We start from the raw sequence: 12,612 nt of genomic DNA, 5'->3' as shown, positions 1-12,612 counted from the left end.
CAAGAATGTACAGGGTGAGATAAAAAAACTGCAACAAATTCAAACGCCATAATTTTTAAATTTTTTAAGATTTTTTCGAATAAAAACAAAAAAAAAATATCATCAAATTTTAGAATAACTTCAGATTTGTTCGAATTATGGCCTTCAAACGGCCAATGAAACCGTCACACGCTACCCGAATGTTTCTCTGCGGTATTTTGGCCCATTCCCGGCGAAGCGCTTGCTGGTGGTGATCGACACTTTGGTATTTTTTAATGCCAACCTTGCTTTCCAAAATACTCCAGACACAATAGTCCAACGGATTGGTATCCGGAGATTTTGGTGACCATTGTGCGCTGGAAATGAAGTGAGGAACTTCATTTTTAACCATTCTTGGGTGGCGCGTGCTGAGTGCGTTGGTGCTGAGTCCTGTTGGAATGTCCAAGGTCTACGGCCAAAATGTTTGCGTGCCCAAGGCTTTAACACACCCTCCAGAATATTTTCGCTATAATATTCGGCATTTATTCAGATTAATACGATCGGAGAGCGACCATCGGCTGTTATGGCGGCAAGTAAGCACGATAATTTTGTTGGTTTACAAACTGCTGAACAACGAATGTTTTCTCAGAGAACATCAAATTCGTCAGTTAACCAAGCGAAGAAACTCTTTAGCTCTTTAGCACTTTTTGGAAGCTTATTTTTCAATATTTGCCGAATGGAATATTGCGATATGTTCAGTTCACGAGCCATTTTACGCCCAAAGCGACGTGGACTTCGATCAAGACGCTTCTTTGCTTTTCGAACCATTTCCGCTGATGTTGCTGTCTTCTTCCGTCCACTTCCTTGACGTCGGGCTACGCTACCAGTATCACGGTAACGAGCGATGGTTCGAGACACAAAAGATTTATTCACATTTAAATGATGCAGTGCCCTAACGATAGCCACTTGTGGTTTTCAGCAAAATATAAAGAAATTACACTATCACGGTTGAATACCATCACGAATAATTTTTTTTTTTTTTTTTCTGGAAAAAACTCTCCAAAATGCAATTTTTTCGTATACCCCCATATAACCTCATTTTGAGCATTTCTGCACATTTGTCAAAAAAAATAGTCTTGAATTTGGTAATTGAATTAGTTAATATAGGTCCACATTGCGGTATATCTCCCATTTAATAGTATCAGCCTATATTCGGCATTCTGATGGCTTTCCCCAATGTTTTCAACGCAATTGTCTGAAATTATGTCTTTAAAGATTCTAACTGCCTAACAAAAAGTTGTAGATATAGAGCCTCATTTTGACTTTGTTTATAACATTGTGGAGGGTATCAAAAGTCCCAATTTACTACTTCCTACTTATTTTTTTATAGATAGGGCAGTCCAAGTTCTAAGATGGGCTATATCAGTCCACGATATAGTATAGCCCACAAACAACGATACCTCCCTTTATTTGATATTTTAATGGTTTTAGCCATATTTATCTATGGAATTGTCGAAAATAGACACAAGGAGTACCTTCTGAGTACTTTACCCCTTGGAAGAAAATTGCCTATACAGGTCCACGATATCGTATAGCCCCAAACCCCATTCCCCAGTATTTTCTTGATTTCAGCGAAATGTTTTCTTGAATTGCTTCAAATTTCGTATTTAAAATTCGTAATGGGTACTACAGCCCATGACAAAAATTTGCGTATGCATGTCCATGTCTTCGTAAAGCCCCCATATAACGACACCTCCCGATGTTCAATATTTTCATAATTTTGGAGACATTATTCACCGGAATTGTTTCAAATTTCTTATTTGAAGCTCATAATAAGTACTTAAATCTATGACGGAAATTGTCTATGTAGGTCCACGTTTTTATATAGCCCACATATAAAGCCATCTCCCTTAAATCGTTATTTTATTGATATAAGCGACAATTTTTACCGGTTTCCGTATTGAAAGTTCGTAATGGCTGTAGTACCCATGAAAAAAAATTAGTAATACAGGACCACCTCTTTTCCTTTGAAAGGTATTCTTCGACGAAATTTTTGGGAATGTTTTTAGTTCCTTCAAAATGGTGGAGGATATTAAAAGTTCGGCCCGGTCGAACTTAGCTGCTACTTTACTTTTTTTCTCTGAAAAAATGCGAACATGTTTTTAGGGTTTGGAATTAATTTCAAACATCAATACTGCTAAGTTTTTGGAATTTTGAAGATCCTGGCCACGTTTTGCAACTGAATGATATCGAACGTAGAAGATTCCCTTGGAAATATATTCCACATTGGTCTTATCGCCCAGGTAACGATAAACTATTTTGGCGTTACTTTTTCAAATAAATTTTTATAGAATTCGAACTTTTTTCATGGCGATGAGTGCTCGGCACTGTCGAATTTAGAAAAGAATTTACTTAATTTCACGTTTAGCCCACATCTTTCTCAATCTAGTGGGCTGCTTTCTAATTGCCCTTATCTGTATTTCCAAACTATTAAAATGAGATAAATTTAATTCTGTCAATTTTGTTTCATTCCCCCATTTAAATTGTCAATTTGCATAATACAACCCAAACTCAAACTTAGTTCGCAATCCAAAGACGTAATGCCATTGCAACTGCATGGATTTTAGTGCGTCATCACGTAATGTGAGTAGGTAGGTGAAATAACGACATAACCTCGCACAAAACAACAACTAAACATTTCAGAATGATGTCAAATGTTTGTTGGATAACAAACAACAAACAGAAGACTCAGCAGATACATCTAAACAAATATACAACAAAAAAATATTATTATTTTTATTACGAAACAAAAAAAGCGACAAACAAATAAAACTTTACTTTGACTAGAAAAGTCTAGACAGTTTTGCACCCAAACACAAATGCCACAAAGAATCGTGAAATTTGCCAATAAAAACGCCTTTGATAATTATTTTGTTTTAAAAAAAGAAACTTAAAACGTCAAAGAGTTCATGGTGATCTATTTGAAAAAAAAAATTAAATTTCGATTTGTTCATTGATTCGTTCCAGTGGCATGGGCGATAGCCATTGGCAACAATAAAGATTTATGACTGGGAGGTCAATTTTTTTTATACGACATCAAAAAGTATTCTTTTTTGGAAGATTTGCGTCATGGTGTTCCTTGGTACCTCAGCTATCGATTACTGTCATCAGTAAAAAATGAACAAAAATCAAAATCGTAACTTATAATTGATATGAAATGTTTAGGGCATTTTAACTGCTGCCTGACACTGCCACCGTCACTGATTGCAGTTGAACCACTTAAAGCCAATTAAAAGTTCATTTGACTGAAGAACAGCCAAAGCACCAAAACAAAAACTATGAAAAAATAAAAAAACACAAACAATAATCAAATCCCTATGCAAAACGAAAAGCGTAGCAATAAAAAAAAGAACACAACAACAGCTACAAAAAAATATGACATATATAATTATGAAAGGGTTATTAGATTTGACCATAGAGAGCAAGCTTAGTTCTCTAATGCATATGAAACCAGTAAAGAAAGTCCTAAAGTCGGGCAGGGCCGACTTAATGATACCCTACACCACTTTGCTAATTTAGTAGAGCTCCACGTAACAATTAAAAGATTTTTTGGGAGAATTTAATCCTACACGCTATGATTATAATTATTATTTAAAGTTCAAAGGAGTAAATATGCCGAAGCATTTGTATCTTTTAAATTCGGACTTGTATAGCCCATTTGGTGCACAATTAATTTGAAATCGGATAAAAATATATATGGCAGCTATATCCAAATCTGAACCGATCTCGATAAAATTTGGCAAAGATATTTCTGAGCTGTATTTGATATATTTCCCTGAATATCGTTGTTATGGAGTGCATATTACGGCTGTGGGTAACAAATACTACAAATCGGATGAACAATATATATGGGAGCTATAGCTATATCTGAACCGATCTTCACCACATTTGACATACTAGCTTCTAGACTCAATTCGGTCGCATGTGCCAAATTGCATCCCATTTGGGCATATATTAGACGTTTGATGTACAATACAAAGTAAATCGGACGAAGTTATGTATGGGAGCTATATCCAAATCTGAACCGATTTCGATAAAATTTTGCAAAGGTATTTCTGAGCTGCATTTGATATATTTCCCCAAATATTGTTGTTACAGAGTGCATATTACGGCTGCGGAGGACAAAAATAACAAATCGGATGAACAATATATACATGGGAGCTATATCTATATCTGAACCGATTTCGATCAAATTTGGCATACTTATTTTCAGGCCTAATTTGTTTGTATGTGCAAAATTCCATACTATTCGGGCTGATATTACACGTTTGGTGCAAAATAAAAGGCAAATCGGACGAAGTTATATATGGGAGCTATATCTAAATTTTGACCGATTATCTCCAATTTCAATAGGGTTCGTCCTTGGGCCAAACAAATGATTTGTGCAAAATTTCATCTCAATCGGATAATAAATGCGACCTGCATTTTATTCACAAGAATACGTGGACAGACGGACGGACGGACAGAGGGGCTGATATGCATAAATCAACTCAGAAAGTGATTCTATGGAGATTCTCAAAAGTAACTATGGGTCTATCTCGCTTCCTTCTCCATGTTACAAACAAATGCACAAAGACACAATATCCTTACCACTATGTGATGTAGGGTATAAAAATGCGTCCTTAACGAAAGGTAAAAAATAATTCTACGGAAAGAAGCAGCAGTGACCTCTATATCAAATTTCAGAATTTCAGCAACACCAAATTTTAGAACATTTAGTACCATATCCAAAACAATCTACATCTTTCAATCCTAGACACCAACAGTGATGCAAAATTACTACCATTACGCACTTCTCTTCGAACAATAATAGTAGGCATTTCCAAACCAAATACCAACAGAGACCTCAAAATCAAATTTCGAGATTCCAGCTCTATACATTCACTCAATACCAAATTTAGTAACTTTTAGTACTTTTCGTTCCAAAATAGGACATTCTTCCAAAACCACCTCCATATATCAATTCCAGATACTAACAGTGACATTTATAACAAATTTCAGAAGGTTTCCCTATCCTTTCCACCAAGACCAAATTTAGTACCATTTAGTACTTTTCGTACAATTATGATGCACACTTCCAAAACTACCTCCAAATCTCAAATTTAGATACCAACGGAGACCTCAATATAATATTTGAGGTATCTTGTCCTATCGCTTTACCTAATACCAAATTTAGTACTTTCCGCACAATTATAGTACACATTTCCAAAATGCCGGATACCAACAGAGACCTCAATACCAAATTTCAGAATTTTTTTCTTATCCTTTCAAATAAGACCAAACTTAGTACCGTTTAGTACTTTTTGTACAATTATAATACACACTTCCAAAACCACTTCCATAATTTAATTCCCGATATCAACAGAGACCTCAATATCAAATTTAAGGATTCCAGTCATATCGCCTCAACCAATACCAAATTTAGTACCATTTAGTACTTTTCGTACATATATAAGATGTATTTCAAAACCACCGCCAAATCTTAAAAAGCAAATGCCAACAGTGACATCCATATCCAATTTGAGTTTTTTTTCTCCACCCTTTCCTCAATGTCCATCCCATTACCTCAATGTCAAATTTAAGGATTCTAGGGGCTGGATACTTGTTCTATGAAAATATGAAATGAAAAATATTTCCTTTATAAAAGTTTTCATTTCACATCTTCATAGAACAAGAATTGAGGCTCAGCTCTTTTCTTTGCCCAATACCAAATTTAGTACTATTAAGTATTTTTCGTACAAATATAGAACGCGTTTCCAAAACCACCTCCATATCTTAACCAGAGACACCAACAGTGACATCTATATCAAATTTCAGATTTCTTCTCTATTGTTTCAACCTAAACCAAATTTAGTAACATTTAGAACTTTTTGTACAAAAATAGGATGCTTTTTCAAATCACCGCCAAATCTCAAACGCAGACGCCATCGATAATCTAAATATCAAATTTCAGAATCTTATTTCCATCTCTTTACCCAATACCAAATATAGTACCATTCAGTACTTTGCGTACAATTATTGTACACATTTCCTGAACAAAAATGAAATTTTATTCCACACATAAAAAATTGGTCAATTGACCAAATAATCCTCAAGGGAATGAAGATTTTTTCCGGGTGGACCGAACTTTGAATACCCTCAACCATTTGAAACAAATTTGGAAATTTCAAAAAAAAAAATAGAATCCATTAAAAATTCTGTCAAAATCTTAAAAGTGGGGGTTATATGAAGTCCTGGGTTTGTATAGGCAATTTTCTGTCATAGATTGTAGTACCTATTAGGAACTTCAAATACGAAATTTGAAAAAATTCCAGCAAAATGCCGAATAAAAGGCGGTACCGTTATATGGGGGCTATACGAAGACCTGGACCTGCATAGACAATTTTCTGTCATAAGCTATAGTACCTATTGGGAACTTCAAATACGAAATTTGAAACAGATCCGGTAAAAAATATCGCTTAAATAACGAATATAGGGAGATACAGTTATAATTAAACGTGGACCTATGTAGAACATTTTCAATACCAAAAGTCCTGCAGATGAAACACACATTTGAGTTAAATTTCATCAACCTACTTCAATTCGTTCGTGTTACAAACGCAATGACAAACTTTATATACCCTCCATACTATGGTGGAGGGTATGAAAACTTGTAAAAAATGAAGTCCTGAGTCTATATATTCTAGAAAATTATAGACCTCCGGAGAAAAAAATAGGTTCTATACATTATTTAATAACTCTATCAAACACCCTTTGAATAATGATTTGTGTTTGAACATAACTCATTGACAAGAACAAAAACAATAACATGGGAATGAGGTGGTGCTCCACTTCGTACCAGCTTGTCTGTTTTACTAGTCTAACCATGAACGACCTAAACCTACAATAAACTGCTTTATGGCTAATAATGGTAAATTTTAGGGATGACCATTCCAAATTATCCCTATTCAATATTTTTTCTAGGTATATGAAGAGCTAAGTGTCGGGGTCGTCATTGCTGTAACTTCTAGTACGGAAACGTTTTTCCAACAAATTTTCATTTTCCAAAAAAAATATTTTTTTCTGACCTGCGACCCCAAAGCCTCTTATAAAAAATCTCATTAGGCATCCCTAGTATCTATAAAATAATGTTACACTCAAATATTCCGCCCAAAAGTATGCTAAATAATTCTACATATTTTCTAAGACATTTCGTGTTCGTTCTTTCTTTACTTGTCTTTCGTTCTTTGCAATGAAACTTTGAATGTTGGCGATATCATGATAAAACTTTTTTCTTTGCTTTGTAACATATCCGTCCGTCCAACTGCCTGCCTGTCTGTCTGTCTGTCGACACGTAATGAATTTGTAACCGAGCACACTTTGAAATGGGAATAAAGAATGGAAACTCAAACGTCCGTCTAAATAAACAATGACGAAAGTATCTCGCCATATTCGATGGGTAGATAGCGAGGTTTGACTTGGGTTGGGTTGGGCTGTGTAGAGCAACGAAATGCACCACAAAAGAAGGTCAAAACTAACGAAACCCATCATTGCGATGTCTTCAACGACAGCGCGAAAATGAAAACAAGTCCAAAAAAGTAGAACTTTGTTTTGTTTAGTTGTTTGTTTTGTTCGCTCGCGTTCGAAATGTAAACACGAATTGCATTTGCTTTGGCAAGATAATAATAACCTTTGACTATGGGAAATGTATCAAGGTAGGTTCAAATATGGTGAAATTATTAACGATGTGTATTGTGATTTTTTTTCTAATTTCCGTTAGGTATTTTGTGCAATGGATCAATGTTGCAATTAAGAAAACAAAAAAACTGACAACTAAAATTAAAACAAAAACAGTTACAGATTTGCCTGTATTCCAAAAAAGATGGGACTTCGAAAAATTAATATTAGAAATATAATAAGACTTAAAAAATATTATTGAAAGATCTACGATCTCTGACTAGACCTTAAAAATATTTTTTAAGAAATCCAAGAGCCCTTTTAGACCTTAAAAATAATTTTTAAGAAGTCCAAGAGTGCTTTTAGACCTTAAACATAATTTTTAAAAAAATCAACGAGCTCTGTTAATATTTAAAAATATTTTTTAAAAAATCAACGAGCCCTGTTAGACCTTAAAAATAATTTTTAAAAAATCCACGACCTCTGTTAGACTTTAAAAAATAATATTTAAAAATTCCATAAGCTCCGTCAGACCTTACAAATAATTTTTAAAAAATCCACGACCTCTCTTAGACCATAAAAAATAATATTTGAAAATTCCATAAGCTCCGTCAGACCTTAAAAAATTTTTTTAAAAAAATCCACCAGCTATGTTAGACCTTAAAAATAATTTTTAAAAAATCTACTAGTACTGTTAGACCTAAAAAATAATTTAAAAAAATCCAAGAGCTCTGTTAGACCTTACAAATAATTAATAATAATCTACGAACCTTATTGAACCTTAAAAATAATTTTAAAAAAATCCACGAGACCTGTGAGGCATAATTTAAAAAAAATCCACGAGCTCAGTTAGACCTTCAAAATAATTTTAAAAAAATCCACGAGACCTGTGAGGCATAATTTAAAAAAAATCCACGAGCTCAGTTAGACCTTCAAAATAATTTTTAAAAAGTCCACGAGCTCTGTTAGATTATAAAAATACTTTTTAAAAAATCCACGAGCCCTGTTAGACCTTAAAAATAATTTTTAAAAAATCTACTAGTACTGTTAGACCTTAAAAATAATTTTAAAAAAATCCAAGAGCTCTGTTAGACCTTACAAAAAATTAATAATAATCTACGAACCTTATTGAACCTAAAAAATAATTTTAAAAAAATCCACGAGACCTGTGAGGCCTAGAAAATAATTTTAAAAAAATCCACGAGACCTGTGAGGCCTAGAAAATAATTTAAAAAATCCACGAGCTCAGTTAGACCTTCAAAATAATTTTTAAAAAGTCCACGAGCTCTGTTAGATTATAAAAATACTTTTTAAAAAATCCACGAGCCCTGTTAGACCTTAAAAATACTTTTTAAAAAATTCACCAGCTCTGTTAGACCTTAAAAATACTTTTTAAAAAATCCACGAGCTCTGTTAAGCCTTAAAAATATTTTTTAAAAAGTTTACGAGCTCTGTTAGATTATAAAAATACTTTTTAAGAAATCCACGAGCCCTGTTAGACCTTAAAAATACTTTTTAAAAATCCACCAGCTCTATTAGACCTTAAAAATACTTTTTAAAAAATCCACGAGCTCTGTTAAGCCTTAAAAATATTTTTCAAAAAAATCCACAAGCTCTGTTAGTCCTTAAAAATATTAAAAAAATGTATCAGCTGTGTTAGACCTTAAAAATAATTTTTAAAAAATCTACGGTCTCTGCTAGGCCTTAAAAAAAATTTTAAAAAATCCACGAGCTCTGTTAGACTTTAAAAATATTATATTAAAAATCCACTAGTACTGTTAGAATTTAAAAATGTTATTTAAAAAAATCTCGAGCTCTGTTAAGCCTTAAAAAATATATTTTTTTAAATTTACGAGATCTGTTAGATCTAAACATATTTTTTAAAAAACTTCACGAGCTCTGTTAGACCTTTAAAAAATAAGAAAATCCACGAACTCTGTTAGAGCTTAAAAATAATTTTTGAAAAACTCCACGAGCTATGTTAGACCTTAAATAAAACTTTTAAAAAATTCACGAGCTCTCTTAGACCTTAGAAAAATAAAAAAATAATAATAATTTAAGAAATCCATAATTTAGCTCCGAAAAATATTTACAACTAAAACTATGATTGACAGTTCAATGAAGTTCCTCCACAAAAATCCCACCTTGCATGTTCATAATTAGTAAACTAACCACCTGCCTCCTCCCCCGTTCTATTCTGATTATACAATTATATAGGTCATAAATTATGCTAATATTAATAATAAAGCCGCATAGGAATTGATTATGAAGGACCACTTTAACTTGACATACCCCACCAATTTATTGTTGAAACTCCACAGAAAGTTCATTGGAATGCCAACAATGACTGCTGAAATATTTTCTAATATTTTTCTTTTTTGCCTTGAAATACCAATGGTTGAAGTTCTTTGTGAGTAGTTCATATATTTTTTTTTTTTTTTGTTACAATGTTGTTTGGAATGGTTGTTAGGCAACCTGTTTGGCCAATTTTTAGAATCATTTTCAGTTGCAGGATAATGTGATGTAAAGGTAAAGAAACTTTGTTGTTGAACTGCCTCAAGTATTTTTTTATTGTTTGCAGAGGCGTGGTTTGGTTGGAAAATGACTTAATTGGAATTCGATGCAGATGTTTTAGTGTTGGGGAATTCGGAAAGATATTTAATATCAAAAACCTTTTAAACATTTTGGGGGTTTAATAGTCACTTAGAAATATTTAAAAATATTCAAGTGCTCTGAAAAATACAAAAATCCACGATCTCTGTTAAACCTTAAAAATAATTTTTAAAAAATTCACAAGCTCTGTTGGACCTTTAAAATAATTTAAAAAAAAATCCACGAACTCTGTTAGACCTATAAAATAATTTTTAAAAATCCACGAGCTCTGTTAGACCACAAAAATATAAAAAAACACAAGCTCTGTTAAATCGTAAAAATTAAAAAAAAAAACAAGCGAGCTCTGTTAGACCTTAAAATATTTTTTTAAATATCTACGAGAACTTTTACTCCTTAAAAATGAATTTTAAAATATCTACGAACACTTTTAGACCTTAAAAATAATTTTTAGAAAATCCACGAGCTTAACAAATAATTTTTAGAAGATCCACGAGCTTAAAAAATAATTTTTAGAAAATCCACGAGCCTTAAAAATATTTTTTAGAAAATCCACGAGCCTTAAAAATAATTTTTAGAAAATCCACGAGCTTAACAAATAATTTTTAGAAAATCCACGAGCTTAACAACTAATTTTTAGAAAATCCACGAGCTTAAAAAATAATTTTTAGAAAATCCACGAGCTTAAAAAATAATTTTTAGAAAATCCACGAGCTTAAAAAATAATTTTTAGAAAATCCACGAGCCTTAAAAATATTTTTTAGAAAATCCACGAGCCTTAAAAATAATTTTTAGAAAATCCACGAGCCTTAAAAATAATTTTTAGAAAATCTACGAGTCTTAAAAATAATTTTTAGAAAATCCACGAGCCTTAAAAATAAATTTTAGAAAATCTACGAGTCTTAAAAATAATTTTTAAAAGTAATTTTTAGAAAATTCACGAGCTTAACAAATAATTTTTAGAAAATCCACGAGCTTAAAAAATAATTTTTAGAAAATCCACGAGCTTAAAAAATAATTTTTAGAAAATCCACGAGCTTAAAAAATAATTTTTAGAAAATCCACGAGCTTAAAAAATAATTTTTAGAAAATCCACGAGCCTTAAAAATATTTTTTAGAAAATCCACGAGCCTTAAAAATAATTTTTAGAAAATCCACGAGCCTTAAAAATAATTTTTAGAAAATCTACGAGTCTTAAAAATAATTTTTAAAAGTAATTTTTAGAAAATTCACGAGCCTTAAAAATAATTTTTAGAAAATCCACGAGTCTTAAAAATAATTTTTAGAAAATCCACGAGTCTTAAAAATAATTTTTAGAAAATCCACGAGCCTTAAAAATAATTTTTAGAAAATCCACGAGTCTTAAAAATAATTTTTAAAAATAATTTTTAGAAAATCCACGAGCCTTAAAAATAATTTTTAGAAAATCCACGAGCACTGGTAGACTTTAAAAATAATTTTAGAAAATCCACGAGCTCTGTTTGACCTTAAAAATAATTTTTAAAATATCTACGAGCACTTTTATACCTTAACAACATTTTTTAAAATATCCACGAGTACTTTTAGACCTTAAAAATAAATTTAGAAAAAATCCATAAGCTCTGGTAGACCTCGAAAAGAAATTAAAAAAAATTCACGAGCTCTGTTAGAGGTTACAAGTATTTTTTAAAAAGTCCACAGCTATGTTAGAACTTAAAATAATGTTTAAATAATCCAGGAGCTCGCTTATACCTTAAAAATAATTGTTAAAAAATCCACAAGCTCTTTTAAGAAATCCGCGAGCTTTGTTAGACCTTATTTTTAGAAATTTCACAAGCTCTGTTACACCCTAAAAATACTTTTTTAAGAAACCCTTGAGCTCTGTTAGACCTTACACATATTTTTTTAAGAAACCCACGAGCTCTGTTAGGCCTTACACATATTTTTTAAGAAACCCTTGAGCTCTGTTATACCTTACACATATTTTTTAAAAAATCCACGAGCTCTTTCAGACTTTAAAAATATTTTTTTCTAATTTCCGAACTCAGTTAAATTTTCTCAAAAACTAATTAAAAATATTTTTTTCTTTTATTTACAGTTCCTGAAGAGCATCAAGTGACTGTTGCACTTCTGTAGGATATACAAGCTATGGTAGCCGGTTTCGAACAACGACCCTGGACACCTACCGTACGCCGTGGACAAATTGCTGCTGAGACATCAACTCCAGGACCAGCAGCGGTTGCATTACCCAATTTAATTGGTAAGAATAAATTCTACACAGAATCCTCCCAAGGCCCTTGAAAATTTCTCAGAGGATGTTAACAAATGTTTATTCATTCCCTCCCTTAA

General features: G+C 32.1%; 1 protein-coding gene across 1 annotated transcript in view; it reads left to right on the top strand.

Annotated features, from left to right (window-relative positions):
- LOC101896617 (uncharacterized) overlaps nt 1-12,612 on the top strand; it is a gene marked incomplete at its 5' end in the record, with an annotated part of 78,816 nt that overhangs the window by 50,390 nt on the left and 15,814 nt on the right. Inside the window, 1 exon segment of the mRNA XM_011296002.3 lies at nt 12,362-12,523. Coding sequence (XP_011294304.1) covers nt 12,412-12,523 — 112 coding nt within the window.

Source organism: Musca domestica, unplaced genomic scaffold (genome assembly GCF_030504385.1).
Source record: "Musca domestica strain aabys unplaced genomic scaffold, Musca_domestica.polishedcontigs.V.1.1 3, whole genome shotgun sequence".
In the NCBI taxonomy this organism is placed as follows: Eukaryota; Metazoa; Arthropoda; class Insecta; order Diptera; family Muscidae; genus Musca; species Musca domestica.
The sequence above is the reverse complement of the archived record's forward strand: the minus strand, read 5'-3'. Positions and strand labels throughout refer to the sequence as shown.